The 17,746-nt window shown below is 33.7% G+C and overlaps 1 protein-coding gene across 1 annotated transcript in view; it reads left to right on the top strand.

The window, feature by feature from the left end:
• The window catches only part of KDM6A (lysine demethylase 6A), a 183,099-nt gene that overhangs the window by 141,173 nt on the left and 24,180 nt on the right, over positions 1-17,746 (top strand). The window contains 7 exon segments of the mRNA XM_037512496.2: positions 3,089-3,218; positions 4,406-4,511; positions 5,080-5,285; positions 5,748-5,812; positions 5,888-5,962; positions 6,463-6,611; positions 13,515-13,629. Coding sequence (XP_037368393.1) covers positions 3,089-3,218; positions 4,406-4,511; positions 5,080-5,285; positions 5,748-5,812; positions 5,888-5,962; positions 6,463-6,611; positions 13,515-13,629 — 846 coding nt within the window.

Genomic DNA, 17,746 nt, shown 5'->3' with positions numbered 1-17,746 from the left:
AAGTACACTGCTGAGGGGAGCAGCGGGTGGCAGGAGAGGTCTGCACACCATGTGGGACCCTTAACTGTGGCCGGGGATCGAACCGGTGCTGCAGAGGCTGCGGGCAGCTTCGCAGCCCAGCGCTCAACCGCTGCGCCACCGGGGAGGCCCTGGTATAGGAGTTTCTTAACCAAAGATAATTTTAGTATAGATTGGTTTGCCCACAGAATACATTCCCTAACAAATGACATAGATAAATTTGAAAATAAGTGTAAGACAATAGTTTAAGTAATTGGACAGTGACTAACTTAAATTCTCCCTACTCTGTGCAAGGACAGAGTTTCCAAATGAGGGAAAGGAATTTAAAATGGGATAATCTCTAAATCCTTTCTATCACTTGCTTGCATTGATGTCAACATCTTTTTCCACTTTGGATTGTTACATTAGTTTTCATCATCTGGTTTGAAGTGTTTTAAACAGTGATAGGTACTTATACTTGCATTTTCAGAAGATAAAGTCTGTTCCTGTTGTCTATAGCTCTGTCCTTTACATTATGATTGGTAAGTGTATTTTAAGTGGAAAGGCTCATAGTCACTGTATAGACAAGTATCTACATCAGTTAGGAATTCAGGGAAATAGGAATTTTGGGAAAATTCCAATTTTTTCCAGATTTGATCTCAACAGGAAAGTAACCAATGTTTAAAATATATTAAGAAACTACTAGATATAATTTTATTGCATTGTTAGAATAAACTATCCTCTTATTTTTACATACATAGTTTTTAAAAGTAATGATTTTAATTTGACTTGTTTCATTTTAGTGTTGTAGTGGTTAGAGCTATACATTGAAAAACGGTTGTCTTTATTTCTTCTATGGTTTAAAATTTTGATTGCAACTTTCAGTGGTTGAATCAATATCAGATGTATTAGTCAAGCCTCACCTTTTCTGTTCTTGTTTTTAAAAGAAAACAATAAACAATAAATGAAAGTAAAGGCCAGCTACATTTTTACCTTTTTTGCCTTTTTTCCTTTTAATTGTTGCAAAACTATAGAAATGATAGACAGAATTCTACTAATCAATCATACTCTATTTTCTAGTCCCTTTTCACAACTTTTGAATGTTGTAGAAGCTTAAATTTGGTGCCATATTTAATTAGCATGAGATGCTCTTTTATGGTACAATTGTAATACTTAGTCCATCTCTTTTAGTTATTTAAAATGTTAAGCATTTACTATATAATACTTGCGTTTCCTGCTCTGGACAACAAACTGTGTGTGTGTGTGTGTGTGTGTGTGTGTGTGTGTATTCAGTCATATTTTGTTTAAATTCTGAAGTTAAAGATTGGAAGGCACACAATTCAGCATGAAATTATATAGATATTGTAAGTGAATGTTTTATGTTTGGTTTAATCATAATACTTGGGGAATTGTTTCTTTTTCAATCTCTGTTAACTCTACTTTCATGGAGTTTACAAATTAGTGCTATGTTTATACCAGAATCTAAAAGCTTATATGTATCATGTCCACCTTAATTTACAGCACAGTCACATTTTGTAAAGAAATGTTGAAAGCTGTTATTGAGTAGAATATTCATTTGTTTAACATTTAACCTTATGTTAGTTGAACTTAAAATTTCGTCTTTATAACTTTTGTACATTTTTTTTTTTTAAAAGTCAGTGATTGTAGCAGTGAAACATCAAGCTGTAGTTTTATTTGCACCAACAAAAACGGCTGATTTGGAAGGTTTTTTCAATGTAGCAGAAACTTAAAATTAATTTTGTTTTGACCTCTGTTACTCTATAATTTATGAAAACAAGTTGCTAATTCCTTTTTCAGTAAGTAAAGTTACTCAGTTCTTATATCCGTACCAAGTTCTTATCTGAAATTTTGATATTTAAAATTTTATTAGTATTGATGCACTGATTATTTTTTAACTTGTAATAGTTGGATGAGGAAGGTTAGTTAACCTGGAATGATTTCAAGGCTCAAAATTATTTCTTGTTAATTTTTCTCAGTTGGCGAGAAACTTAATTAAAATTGAGAGTATCTTTATTTTCTTACAGTGGAAGAATTACAGTTATAATTACAGGGATAATTCTACCATGTTTCAAGAATTTTATCAATATAATTTGACAACATGATACCTTCATTAAAAGAAAAGAAACCCCAAATACTAATAAGTAATAATTATATAGAATCAGAATGAGATGCACCCCATTTGAAAAAATTGGTGTAATTTGCCATAAAATTTAGTACATTAGAGCCTTGATGAATTTTATTGGTCAGGTTGTTACAAATAAAATTCTTTGCAGATTTGAGAAAAGAAAGGAAAAGTTCTTTTCAGCTTTGAGAATTGTCACAAAGCTACTCTGATTATGACTGCAGAGATGAGACATAGGAAGAGACACACTCTTTTTTTTTTTTTTTTTTTTCTTTTCTCTCTCAAAGATTTATTTTATTTGTGCACACAAATACGCTGGAGTGTTGGCCAATGGTGCAGGAGGTGAGAGAATTCACCAGAGACAGAGTGAGGAGCAGAACAGGCACATGGACTGAAATACACTGCTATGTGGGGCAGTGGGTGAGATAGATGGGTGGGGGAGAGGGTTCTGCTGTGCCTTGTGGGTTAGCTCCTTGGCTGGGAATCGAACTCACAGTGGCTGCTGATAGCTTGATAGTGCTAAGACTTAACCCCTTGCACCACCAGGGAGGCCCAGACACATATTCTATTTATACTATTATGTAAATCTTTTTGGGGCTAATTGTTTTAACAATTAATGGAAAGAATCTGATGGAGGAGAGAAAACTGAGGTTGTGTTCTTCAAGTGAAGCAAATAAATTGGAACATTATGAGCAAGATAGGGAATGTGGTCAATAACCAATGTGTTGTAGTGCCTTTTCTCTTGCTTTTCTTCAATGGAAAATAAAGGAATCCAGTTACGTGTTTGCTGAAATTATAATTACTTTTTTGCCGGTGGGTCCAAAGCTCATACATTTGTACAAGTGTCCATTTATTTAATTAGGACAATTCAGGATTTTTTGTGTGTTTTCTAAATAAATATACAGCTAATTTATTTTCCCACCCCACCCCACCCCCTTTTTTTTTAAGGAATCTAGGTAAAAATGGCTTATCTAACAGTAGCATTTTATTGGATAAATGTCCGCCTCCAAGACCACCATCTTCACCATATCCTCCTTTGCCAAAGGACAAGTTGAATCCTCCTACACCTAGTATTTATGTGAGTCTGAATTGACTAATTAAAAATAATCAAACCAGTATTGACATTGACTTGACTTACAAGATTTTGCTTAAAATTAATATGAATGCCTTTTAGGAAAAAATAAAATTATTGGCAGTACCTTGAATGTTTGGGGGGGATTTATACATTTATCCTCCTTCCCCCTTCCCCCCCGCCCCCCAAAAACATTGTTATTTGCATTCACGAAAAGTATTTGAGAACATAATATGTGATATGTCACTAAAAAGCCTATTTGATTATTAAAACTAAATATTAGTTTTACTTTATGAAAATTTAAACATCTGATTTAGGAAGTTGATAAGAGTTCAGTCAAAGCAAATCTTATATATGTTTCTCCCAAATACGTCCTCCTACCCCATTTCCTTCCATTCACCTACTTCCACACCAAATAAAAAAACTTTAATTTACAAAGTTTGCTTTTAGGGATTTGGCCGTTTTGCCCTCTACAACCCAAATGTTATCTTAATCCTTTCTCCGACCAATATTTATTGATCCGTTAGGGAAGCACTAGGATAGACTTTTACTAAGGTCTGAGGGAGGAAATGCAAAATTAAGGTTTATCTTTATGAGTCATCAGCCTACTTTAGTAATATTTTTTAAAACACTGATTTTTTTCTTTTTTAAAAAAAAAACTCTCATAAAATTTACCATCTTAACCATTTTTAAGTTTATAGTTAAAATATATTCTCATTGTTGCATACTAGCTCTAGAATTATTTTATCTTGCAAATCTGAAATTTGATACACATTTGAAACAGCTACTTTCTCCTTCCCTCACTCTCCACAACCACTATCCTTTATATAAGTGAGATTATGCACAGCTTTTCTTTTTGTCACTGGCTTATTTTCACTTAGTGTTCTTGCAGTTTGTCCACTTTGTAGTATGTGATAGGATTTTCTTCTTAAGGCTTAATAATTTCTAAAAAACACTTTGATTACTTTAAATACTCTCCCACATATTTTGTCAAGATAAAATGGACAATGTGTGTACTTACTATCTTAATTGCAATTTGGATCAAAAGGCATAGCAACATAATGCTGTAAAGTAAAAAATGGAAATAATGACATAGGATGCATTTTTTAAATTGTTATAATGAATGAATTTGGCATACTCTTTAAATTTAAGGTCTGTTTTCCAAAATCTAACCATACATTTTAATTTTACAGTTGGAAAATAAACGTGATGCTTTCTTTCCTCCTTTACATCAATTTTGTACAAATCCAAACAACCCTGTGACAGTAATACGTGGCCTTGCTGGAGCTCTTAAGTTGGGTAAGCTTTTAGATAAGAAAAAGGAAAAGTTTGTGTATTTTCTTTGCTGTCTTTTAGCCTTTGAAGCACTGCAGGAATGATTTCTATTACTTTTCAGTTTTTCATTATGATATTTGTCTTGTTCTGTATATGTATCATTTCTTTTAATCTATAACATGAAGCTACAATGATGATATTGCTTATTCTTGTAGATTTTTGATTTAGCTTTCACTGTATAATTACAATTGTGGTTTAGGTTGACCAATAGAATTATTTTTTAACATAAAATTTAAGTAAAATATGATTCTACTAATAGGCAATATAGCATGACTGTTATATATGCCACCCCCACCCCAGGTAGTTCCTGGCACCTGCAGAAATGCAGTAAGTGAAACCAAGTCCTTGGCCCTTTGATTCTCCCTCCATTACAGCAAAGTTAGGTCTGGGACCTCAGTGTGTGGTTGTACAAATGTAGGGTCATAGAGCTGGATAGTGCACCATAAAACATTTTACTTTTTTTTTCTTAGAACACTTTAAAAATATCACTTATATAGTTTTATGTATTAACCACATTTATTTATTTATGAAGACCTGGGACTTTTCTCTACTAAAACTTTGGTGGAAGCTAATAATGAACACATGGTAGAAGTGAGGACACAGTTGCTGCAGCCTGCAGATGAAAACTGGGATCCCACTGGAACAAAGAAAATCTGGCATTGTGAAAGTAATCGATCTCATACTACAATTGCTAAATATGCACAGTATCAGGCCTCCTCCTTCCAGGAATCATTGAGAGTAAGTATTTACTTCCTGATGATTATTTTATTTTAGAGATGTTTCATATTATTTTGAAAGGACTCATTACTTTTTTTAAGCATCTCATTATTTTATAGCTATATGAAACACCTTCGAAAGTAAGTGCTATCTAGTTGATTCAGTATAAAATTCTAAACAAACCTATGGGCTGATAAATAGTGTTACTGTGTAGGGAGATGTCTCCCTCATTTGTGGAATATTTCTTTTTAGATTTAATCATTTCTGTTTTGGCTGGATCATTCTTTGTGAGGAACTGTCATGAGTTTTTATTTAATGTGGTCTTTGAACAAATTTTTATGTGAAGGATGCCTGTAGAAACTTGTTAATAATAAAAATAATTGATAATATAACATCAATCTAGATATGAACTTTTCAGTTGTTTGATGGAAAGGATAAACTAGTTGTTGAATACTAAACTGGAATGGTTTTTGCTTACCATAGGAAGAAAATGAGAAAAGAAGTCACCATAAAGACCACTCAGATAGTGAATCTACATCTTCAGATAAGTAAGTCATTTTTAATGTCCATTTAGCATTTCTGTGGAAAAGGCATGTTTCTAATATTCTCTTTCTTTTTTTAAGTTCTGGGAGGAAAAGGAAAGGACCCTTTAAAACCATAAAGTTTGGGACCAACATTGACTTGTCTGATGACAAAAAGTAAGTACCCGTAGTAGTATTTCTGTGAACTGATACAAAGATGTATCTTTTGCAAAATTTAGAGTTCTCTACATTGTCCTCTTTTATTTTGTTGCTTGTTCTTTTTCTAAGTTGATAGTTTGAGCTGAATTATTTTTGCTGGGTTTTGTGATTAAATTATTATCTTTGTCCTAAAGCTTTTCTACAGATTTTCATCAAGACTCTTGACTATATGCCAATTACATAATCATACAATTTTCCTTTTGCATAATTCTATAAAAACAATTACGCAGTTATAAAAATAGTCGAATTTGTCCATTTCATTTACTCTGTTAATAATTTTTTATTTCCTTTTGTTAGGAAATTTACTTTGGTGGAAAAATTTTTAGTATTTTCTATTGTGAAAAGAAATATTTACAGATTTGTTTTTTAGGTTTGAACACAACGATTTTTGAAAAGATTGTTAACCTCCACAAATATTTGTAGCAGGGTTTCATACTTGATCTTTTATTTTATTGCAGGTGGAAGTTGCAGCTACATGAGCTGACTAAACTTCCTGCTTTTGTGCGTGTCGTATCAGCAGGAAATCTTCTAAGCCATGTTGGTCATACCATACTGGGCATGAACACAGTTCAATTATACATGAAAGTTCCAGGAAGCAGAACACCAGGTAACTTCTATGAACTAACATCGCCTACAGTTGAAAAATAATTAAATGGGAAACAGGCAAAACAGAACCAGATTCTTTCCATTTATTATGAATGAAAGTAAAATGATTATATCTATTTTGAGATTAGTCTCTTTAACTGGGCTCAGATTTGAAGATTACCCCCTTTGTATTATCTTTTTAAAAATATAGTAGCCCTCAAACATTAACAATTAATTCTGAAAAGTGCTCATTGGCGCACTCTTGGGAAAACAAGTACCTGCTGCTTAAAGACTGTTGTTGATCCAGTCTATTGCAGAGCTACAGGGTATGGTTTTTCCTAAAAAAGATTTTTTTAACACTACAATTATAATAGTACATTTTATTTACGACCTAGTGCATATATATGTGCCCTTTCACACAATACAGTCTAATCTATTTCATTCTATTTAAGAAAGAGAATATAGGTTCTGACCTCTAACTGGGTCACACAGTTTGTAAAACATTTCATGATGTGGTGTCTGGTACACACTTTACTACTAAACAGACTTGTCATTTTTGACAAGTCACATTACTTCTCTGAGTCTTTTTCTTCATTTGTAAAGTCACTTATGCTTAGACTGAAATTTCTAACCAACACTAATATACCATTTTTGTGCTTCCTTTGATTGATGTGAAATTTCACAAGGTGATGTTCAATATATTTGACAATTGGAACAGGTACTGCTAAAAATGAGTTTCTCTCTACCATTGCCTACTGACTGCATATCAATGTCAGGTGTTTCTGTTTGCCACTTAAAGCAATCATGCCTTAAAAACCAGATTGCCTTATTTTTCATCTGCTTATTGCATTGTAGTAAAGAACTTTTTTCACAATAAACCTGTGCTTGTTTCTGGGTAAAAAGGTGGTGATACCCGTTCTGGCTGCTACTAGAATCTCCTGGTGAACTTTTATCCAGTATATTCTAATCTACAGCCAGGATTTAGACCCATTAGACTCTAGTTTTTAATCCTTGGGCTATTGGAAACCTGATTCTGTGACAGTTAATCCATAGTTGGGTAAATTAGAAACAACTGTGGAATAAATGACTAAAGATCTATCTGCTCGCCACTCTTATCAGACAATGGTGTAAATACTGGGCAACTTTCTCTAGAGTTCATTTTTCTTATGTATGTAGTAACAGATTGGTTCTATTAAAATTGATTTTGTTTGAAAACTATTCATCAGATTTGAATTATTTTAGGCAAACTATTTTCTAATCAAAAAGAGTACACTTTTTTCACTATAAACTAAGGGGGAAAGCAAAGTTGATATGTTGCTTCTTTGCCACTTATGTCTAGACTGTTTTGGAATTTTTGTTGGTTTGTTTACAAGGCATTAGTTTTCCAAGTATCCTGTGGACCCTTAAAGTTAGAATTTCCTTAGGGTAGTGCTGTCTAATAGAAATATAATTCAATTATATAAATGATTTAAAGTTTTATAGTAGTGGACACTCTGAGGCCAATTAGTGGTTACCAGAAGGGAAACAGATAAGGGGCTGGGTAAATTACAGTAAAGGGGACAATGGTATGGTGAAGGACTGAACTTTTAGCAGTGAACTTATTAATTTTTTTGAGATTTATTTTTATTTATGCATACAAGAATTGGGGTATAGGCCAGAGGTGCAGCAGGCAGTGAGAGGATTCACCAGTGTGGAGCGCAACAGGCGGATCTACTGACATCCACTGTGAGGGGAGCAGTGGGTGAAACAGGAGAGGTCTTGCTGCACCATGTGAGTCAGCTCACTTGCCCGGGAATCGAACTCATGCCGCAGTGGCTGGCAATAGCTTGGCAGCACTGAGACTTAACCTCTGCGCCACCAGGGAGACCCCTAGCAGTGAACTTTATATAGCATTATACAAGGTTGATTCTCAGCAATACACACGTGAAACTTATATAATGTTAAAACGTAATGTTATGTCAGTTAAATTTTTTTTAAAAAATAAAAATTTATAGTAGTCAAAATGAAATAGGTAAAATTAGTTGTGACCCAGTACAGTCATGTATTTTCCTTTCAATGTTGTAACCATTATAAAAATGCCTGGAATTTTTCAAGTTTTTGAAATCCAATTTACTTTCTATTTACTGCACAACTCAGTTCATGGTTATCATATTCCAGATATTTGCCATATTGGACAGCTCAGTCTTAGAGAAAATGTGTAGTTTAATTAGTTCAGTTCAATTTTTTCCCTTTTTTTTAAAAAAAGATTTATTTATTTATACCAGAACTGGGGTACTGACCAGAAGTGCAGGAAGGTGAGAGGATTCACCAGAGACAGAGTGGGTTGCAGAACAGGCAGATGGTCCAAAAACACTGCTAAGGGGAGCAGCAGGCGAGACAGAAGAAGTCTGCTGTGCCATGTGGGTATCTCCCTGGCCAGCCGGGAATCGAACCCGTGCTGCAGAGGCTGAGGACAGCTTCATAGTGCTGCACTCAACCCGCTGCGCAACTGGGGAGGCCCAGTTCAGTTCAATTTTTTAAAAATAAGCTTGAGTGCCTTTTTTTGTGTCTCAGCACTTAGTACCTGGCATTACAGAGATATATAAATACATGTGTTACCTGCTTTAGTGGACTTTATGATCAGTCATGTATGTTCTGAACTATAGAGATGCTGCTAGGCTCTACCCTAAAAGATTTTTAATAAGATTTTTAGTCAGCATCTCCATTTTTAATTAAGGTAATTTTTATTTAGCCCATGCCATGGACAATTCTGACTACTCTTGGTAAGAGACAGTTTTATGTAGTGTAGAGTACCATCTTCACATTACACTAATATGTAAAAGACTCAGGATGTGGTATGCACAGGATGTGGCAAGAACAGCTACATTTTTTATTGAGGTAAAATTCACATAGCAAAATTAACCCCTTTAAGGTATGCAATTCAGTAGCATTTAGTATAGTCTCTTTGCTGTGAAGCCCTCACCTCTGTGTAGTTCAAAGATACTTTCATCAGCTCATAAGGAAACCCCATGGCCATGGACAGCTCATTCCCTTGTTCCTTTCGCTCTTGGCAACCACTGCTTTCTGGCTTTGTTATGCAATTAAGATTTACCTGTTCTGGATGTTTTATATGAATAGATCATATAATATGTTGCTTTTTGTGTACAGCTTCTTTCACTTAGCGTATTTTTAAGGTTTATCCACATTGTATCGGTGATATTCCTTTTTATGGTTAAATAATATTTGTTGTATGACTGTACTGTAGTTTGTTTATCCATTCATCAGTTGACGGACACTTGGGTTTTTCACACTGTTTCGCTGTTGTGAATAGTGCTTTTATGAACAGACGTATATAAGTATTTGTTTTAAAACCTGTTTTCCAGTTCTTTTGATTATATACCTAGGATTGTAATTGCTGGTATCATATGGCATTTCTATGTTTAAAGTTTTGAGGCACTGCCAAACTGTTTTCTGCAGCAGCTTGTACCATTTTAACATTCCTGCTAACAGTGTGCCAGGGTTATGATTTTACCATATCCTCACCAAAAGTAATTATTTTTCTTTATTTCCTTTTTTTTTTTTTTTTTTTTTTGGTGACCTTATGGATGTGAAATGATATTTTATTGTGGTTTTCATTGGCCTTTTGTGTATCCAAATATCTATTCAAGTCCTCTGTTCATTTTTAACTGTCTTTTATGGAATAGTAGGTATTCTTTTAATATTCTGGTTGTTAATCCTTTATCAGATATTTGATTTGTAAATATTACCTACCATTTTGCATAGGCTGTCATTTCATTTTCTTGATACAGTGTCCCTTGATTCACAAAAAGGTTTAATTTTGATGAAGTACAATTTATCCATTTTTTTCTTTCGTTGCTTTTTTTTTTGTTGTTATATCAAAGAAACTATTGCCAAATCTAAGATCATGAAGATATACCCCTATTTGTTCTTACATTTTTATAGGTCTACATCTTATATTTGTATCTTTGATCACTTTAAATTAATTTTGTGTATGATGTGAACTAACTTCCATTCTTTTACATATAGCTCATCCAGGTGTCCTAGCACCATTTCTTGGAAAGCGTATTGTTTCACCCTTCAAAAAGCATCTTAGCACCCTTTTTGAAAATCCATTGACCATAGGTATATGGACATATTTCTGGAATCTTGATGCTATTCCATTAATTTATATCTTATTTATTTTTATACTAATATCACACTGCTTTGATTACTGTAGTTTTGGGTTAAGTTTCAAAATTGGAAAATGTGAGTCTTCCAAAGATACTTTTACAATAGTTTTTTTTTTTCCTTTCCTTTTCCTTTTCCTTTTTTTTTTTTTAAAGGTAATAATGGTTTATGACACTGTACATTTCAGGTATACGGTTTCTCACCTGAGCCACTGTATATACCTTTACTATAGTTATCTTTTCTTAGGGCTCTGAGTTACTGTCCATTGTTTCATTTCTGTCTGAAAAGCTCCGTAACATTTTTTAATGAGCACATCTAATTCTGTTGCCTCCTGGAATCCATGATTTTTGATAGGCAATCAGCTATTGATGTTCTCTTGTATGTGAGAAATGACTTTTGCTTTCAGGTTTCTCTTTGGCTATTTATATATACTTTGATTTTAGTGTATCTTGTTGTTCTCTACAGTCTGTCCTTCTTGTAGTCATTGAACTTCTTGGATGTGTAGAGTCATATATTTTGTCAAATTATGCAAGTTTGCAATCATCATTTTTTGAAATAATCTTTTTGCCCTTTTCTTTTTCTCTGGGACTTCCATAATACATATTATAGTATACTTAACGATGTCCCACAGATCTCTTCTGCTCTGTTAAATTTTCTTCATTCTTTTTTTTCCTCTTCAGAATGGATAATTTGTCCTCTTCAGAATGGATGCTTTAATTTGTCCTATCTATAGAGTTTGCTGATTCTTTAGTCTGCTCAAATCTGCTGTTGAAACCCATTAAGTGAATTTTTTATTTCAGTTTATTGAAAAATTACAAAATTTTTTTTCTTTCTCTTTATTGATAATCTCTGTTGCGATACTATTCTTCTCATTTCCTTGGTTCTTCTCTATGGTTTAATTAAACCCTTTAAGCATATTTAAGATGGTTGATTAAAAGTGTTGTCTAGTAAGTCTAATATTATGGACTTAACTGTATTTTTTTCAGGAACAGTTTTTGTTAATTTATTTTTTGTTTTCTGTGATTGAGCCATAATTTCTTAATTCTTTGTAGGCCTCATAAGTATTTTTGAAAACTGACTTTTGAGTATTGTTTAAATTACTGTATTCTGTATTGGTTATGGTTCCTGAAGTGTCTCTGTTTCTTTAATACTATAATGTTGCAATTAGAGAAATCAGATTCACCTCCCTCTCCCAAGTTTGTTGTTGTTACTTGTTGTGGGCTACAGTTGTCTTAATGACTTTCTGTATTACTTTTTATAAAGACTGTATTCCATGTCATGTGTGGGTCTTGAGATCTCCTTTCCATTATGTCAGCAGTTAGGTAATGACCTGATGTGAAAGAAGGAAAAATAACAAAAAGAAGAGAAAATAGAATTCTACAGCTCTTCAGAGTTTGATTACCTTTTTGTTGTGTCACTCCTTCTATACTTAACCAGGTCACTTATAACTCTACTTTAGCCATTATCTCCTTGCTTGAACTGGGTCTGTTTATCAGCAAGAGGTTCAAGTACACAGCCTTACATTTTTCCTGATTATGCATCCTGCTTTGGGTAATTTGCGGCTCTCTAAATTCTTCAGTAGTCACAGAAACTTTTTAAAATCGTAAAATCTCACTACCCATCTTTTCCTCTCAAACCTTTGGCATGTCTATTGTTTGACCCCCACAAGTAGTTTTTTAGAAGGGGTTGCCCCTTGATAGCATCTGTTTTCATCTGTCTTTTGAAGTAAGTTAAATTACCACAGAAAACCTCCTCATGTTTGTCATCTTTATTAACGTCAAGCATTTGTTTGATTGCTGTAAATCTTTGACCGTTGCCTGTAGTTCTGGTAACTATTGTTACTTTTGACTATTTTCACTAGATTGTGTGTTTGTGTGTGTGTAGTGTGTGTCTGGAAATTTATCCAAGAATTCCCTACTCTGACATTTTTCTTTATACCACTCCCACAACTACATTTTTGAATTCCAGATTACCTAATACTGCTTGTAAGAATTGGGATTAATTTCTCAAGGAAGAAGTGGTAATGTTATCAATAATAGCTAATGTTCATTTCTTCCCATGCATTAGGCATGGTTCAAAGTTGTTATTATTTCACTAATGCTCAGAACTACCCAATGATATATTGGAATCATTGTCTAATCTGACATATAAGGAAATTGAGTCCTAATGGTTTAGCCCCTTGCCCAAGTTCACATGACGACTAAACCAAGGAGCCAGGCTCCAGAACTTAAGCTTTTTTTTTTTTTTTTTCCAAATATTTATTTTTTTAAGATTTATTTATTTATTTATACAAGCACTGGGTACAGTCAGAAGCGCGGGAGGGTGAGAGAATTCACCAGAGACAGAGTGGGGAGCAGAACAGGCAGATCCACTGAAATACACTGCTGAGAGGAGCAGCGGCGAGACAGGAGAGGTCTGCTGTGCCATGTCAGACCCTCGCCCGGTGGCTGGGGATCGAACTGGCGCTGCAGAGGCTGCGGGCAGCTTCGCAACCCAGCGCTCAACCACTGCGCCACCGGGGAGGCCCCAGAACTTAAGCTCTTGATCAGGATTAGACTGCCTTTCACAGAGAGCTTTACTGAATAAGAGTTGACCAAACTCAGTTCCCAAACAAGACTTGACACAATAATGCTATAAAGATAATTGAATACCACTACAACATTCTCTGTTGACCATTTCTAGGGTTTCATTTCTAAAGACACATTTTTCTATAAAATTATAGTGTGCTGATTATTTTTTTTTTCTTCTCACATTTTAGGTCATCAAGAAAATAACAACTTTTGTTCAGTTAACATAAATATTGGTCCAGGTGACTGTGAATGGTTTGTTGTTCCTGAAGGTTACTGGGGTGTTCTGAATGACTTCTGTGAAAAGTAGGTTTACAAACCAAATTTTCTTTAAGCATAATAATTCAAAAACAGTGATTGTAAAGGACAACTTACTAAGCTGGATATCTTAATGCTAGTATGTAGGATAATGCAACTAGTTTTTACTTATTGTTCAGCAGAAAGTTCATTTAAAATAATATGGTTCCAAACATGTTATTTTGTGTTATTAGGAATACTTTAAGATGCCACAAAACTATTCCATACACTAGTAGTAGTCTTGAATTTAGAGGATAGAGAGGTTGAGTTGTTTATTAGGATAACTAAAAAAATACTTGTTCATTTGAAAGATGTGTATTCTAAAAAAATTGTTTTACTATAAATGGTTTTAGAAGTAGAAAGAATTCTATAATTGAGCACCCGTATAGGTTGTTAATAACTCATAATTGAACATTCTACTCTTTGCCGTATCATCATGACAGAAATTCTTTTTTAAACTGCATTGTCAACATTTCCTGCAAAGGAATTTTATAAAATTTGATCAGCTGGTTGATTTTGTTTGCTATAATTGAAAGAGTTCTAATAGAAGTATTCCTTTCCTTAAGATCCTAGAAATAGTCTTCATTTACTTACCTTATGATAAAGGATGCCTTGGAATTGTTTTTAACTTAGATTTAATTATTTCTAAATGGAATTTATTTTTTGTTGTTCATTTAGTATTTAATTGGTCTTTTTTGAAGTCTATTATGTAAGAACCTGATATCTTCAGGTTTGACACTGGAAAACTAGTATGCTTAAACACATAAATTATATATACTCTTGGTATTACCCTCCCTCCCCCCATAAGATAAAGGCAAAACCCACCAAAATATATATGAGAGACTTTGAAGCTGTGCATATTTTCCACATACTAACTGCCAGTTTTTTATTTTGTGTTAGTATCTTTGCTGTAAATACCTTGATTTAGAAAAGAAAGTGTAAATATAATTGCAAAAAACCATATTTCTCCAAAATTTTCTTATATCTGAACAAAAGATACTCATCTTTTTTTTTGTCTTTGCTATTTAACATATAGATTTCCGTCAGTGTAAGAAAGTCAAAGATGTGGAATTCTAAAGTTTCAAACCCTCTGGTGAAACAGCCTGATCTACTTTAATCTGTATTTATTCTTATGGACCAACAGTCTGGTAGTAGTGAGAAAGAAGAGTGTCGTGCAAGAAATCTGCATTGTGTTACAGAAAGATTTTTATTTCATAAACTTTGAGATGATAGTATATTGTTGCAGCTACAGTGCATTGATCCTTGTTCACCACAAATGCCAGAGCAAAAATCACCTGATAAGAACACAAAGCAGCAGAAATGCAAACATGATAGTTCATGGTAGCAGTTCTAACAACATTAATGGAACTCAAAAAATAATGTAGGAAATAAAAACAGTAAAGAAAATATGCAGCTGCAGTGAGAAATAATGGAGCTAAGAAACACTATTGCTGAATACAATTGAGGGCCTTGACAGGACACAAAGAAAAGCAATAAAGAGAGTTAATGAACTCAAACACAGTGTTGGAGAACAACACACAAATAAACCAATGTGGAGAAAAATAATTTTTAAAAAATTGTGTAAGTGCCCTTTCGGCAACTTAAAGAGAAATACCACCCATACAATGAGGGTTCCCAGGAGGAGAAGAGAAAGAGAAAGGCACAGAGAATTTATTTAGAAAATAATTGCTGAAATCATCTCAGTCTAGAAAATGAAACACATTGTGACCCAAAAGACCCAAAGAGTTCCAAACAACATAATACCAGACACGCAACAAGTCACACTATAAAAATCCATTGAAAACATTTAAATAATACTTAAATACTTGAATAAAAAGACTTTGAGCCCAGAATCCTTTACCCTGCAAGGTTAACATTCAACACAGAAAGAAGAATAAGGAGCTTCAGTGAAAAGCAAAAACTAAAAGAATTTGTTAACACCAAGGCACATATGAAAGAAATTATTAAAGCAACAGACAAAATGAATGTCAAGGTAATGGACACCTAAATTACTTAACGTGGAGGAGGAAAAGGAAGAGATTAATACCCAGGATATACTAAAAAACTCATAAATTCAATAATTTTAAAAAAGCCTAATAAATGGGCCAGCAAGACATAAACAGACAATTCGCTAAAGATATATCTGAAGGGACAAAAGACATGAAAATAACGTTCAATTCACTAAAGATATATCTGAAGGGACAAAAGACATGAAAATAACGTTCATTGTTGCTTCTAGGAAGAAAGTTGCAGATTAAAACCACAATGTGATACCATCTCACAACTGTAAGAATGGCCCATGTTAAAAAGACTCTAAGCAACAAGTGTTGGGGAGGATGTGGAGCAAAAGGAACCCTATTACATAGTTGGTGGGAATGTAAACTGCTGCAACCATTATGGAAAGCAAATCTGGATTTTCCTTAAGAAACTAAAAATACAAATAACAACCCAACAGTCCCACTCTGGCATAGATCCAAATAATATAAAACCCTTATATTCTACAGTGTTCACAGCACCATTATTTACAATAACTAGGACATGGAAGCAGCCTAAATGTCCATCAACACACAGTTGGATCAAGATGTTGTATAGCCTCACATTGGAGTACTGTATAGCCATAAGAGAGGATGAAATACAGACATTTTGACAAACTGGAGGGTGTTTGAGAGAATTATGTGTAGCAGATCAAGTTAGAAAGCTAAAAATAATATTGGACATTTATATAGCAACAATTGGACAATGCTTTCAAAAACTGGTAGATGCTGTTGGGAATGCAAGTGTTGCAGCCTGTTTGGATAATGGTATGGAGATTCCTTAAGAAAATAAAAGTGAAAATTTGTATGATCCATCAATACCTCTATTAGGTATTTATCCTAAAAATATGAAAAACCTCTAATAAGAGTTATTTACACCTGTTTACATAGCACGGGTGTAAAAGATTTATTTACACCTGTGTACATAGCATTACTGTCTACAATTGCCACCTTGTGGAACCAAACGAAGTGCCCTTCAACAGGCAAATGGATAAAGAAATTGTGTGATTTATACTCAATGGAGTACTAGTTGTGAAAAAGATGAACTAGTTGCCTTTGGGACAAAATGGATGGACTTTGAAGTGATAATGTTAAGTGAAATAAGTTAGAACGTGAAAGAAAGATATCGGATGGTCTTTTATCTGTGTAATATAAATAACGAGAAAACATACACAAGCAAAATACAACAGGAATGAATCTTAAACTCATTGAAAGAATTTAATGGTTACCAGAGGGAACAAAGTGTTGGGGGAGGGAGGCAGATGGAGTGTGGGCATGGGTGGTTTGGTGGAGGGTAAGTTAAAGGTGCACAAATGGAAGAGCAAAAATGTAAACCCCAAGTTAAAACAAATAAACAAAACCAGTGGGCATTAGTAAACATTGTGTGAGAGCTCTGATATTAAAAGGGAGAGAAAGAGACAAGGCAATAGAAGGGATTGTGGTGGGAATAAAAGAAAAGTTTCCATCTATCAGTATAATTGGAGATAATCTAGCTGGGGTCAACTATTGGTTACCTATACAATACCTATACAATAACAATGATTATTGTTATGATGTTATAGACTCTGTAGAACCTTTTAAAGTTTTGTGTTACCCCTAAGAGTTTGGACACGTTCCTGTGATTACAAAAGTATAAATATCCAGGTGGAAGAGGAAAAAATTACTGGGATTTGAAAATAAATTAATGAGTAAATGGAAAGATAACTTGGGAACAAAGGTAAAATAGGCAGATGATGCCCCAAAAAATTTGAAATTGGGGATAATAAAAATACCATGTTAGTATGAAGAGTTTGGTCACTAAGTTATGGAGATAGTACTTAACCTACCTCAGCATTGCAGTGTAGAATTTTTTTCATACAAAAGTCATTACTTTTGATATTAAGTGGTATAGACCATATCTGTAGATTTGTAGATTTATTTCATTTTAAATATCTATCTTAGAATGATCATTTTTATATATGATTAAATTATTCTTGCTTTTATATTATTTTATTGATTATTTGGTCTATCAGATTGGCCTTATCATGAACAGTAATTAAGCTACTGTTGGCAGTCTGTTCTAGACTTTGAAGAGCAGCCTTGCATTGTTTTTT

Source organism: Talpa occidentalis, unplaced genomic scaffold, assembly GCF_014898055.3.
Source record: "Talpa occidentalis isolate TD23 unplaced genomic scaffold, MPIMG_talOcc4v2.1 talOcc4.15, whole genome shotgun sequence".
Lineage (NCBI taxonomy): Eukaryota > Metazoa > Chordata > Mammalia > Eulipotyphla > Talpidae > Talpa > Talpa occidentalis.
The sequence above is the reverse complement of the archived record's forward strand: the minus strand, read 5'-3'. Positions and strand labels throughout refer to the sequence as shown.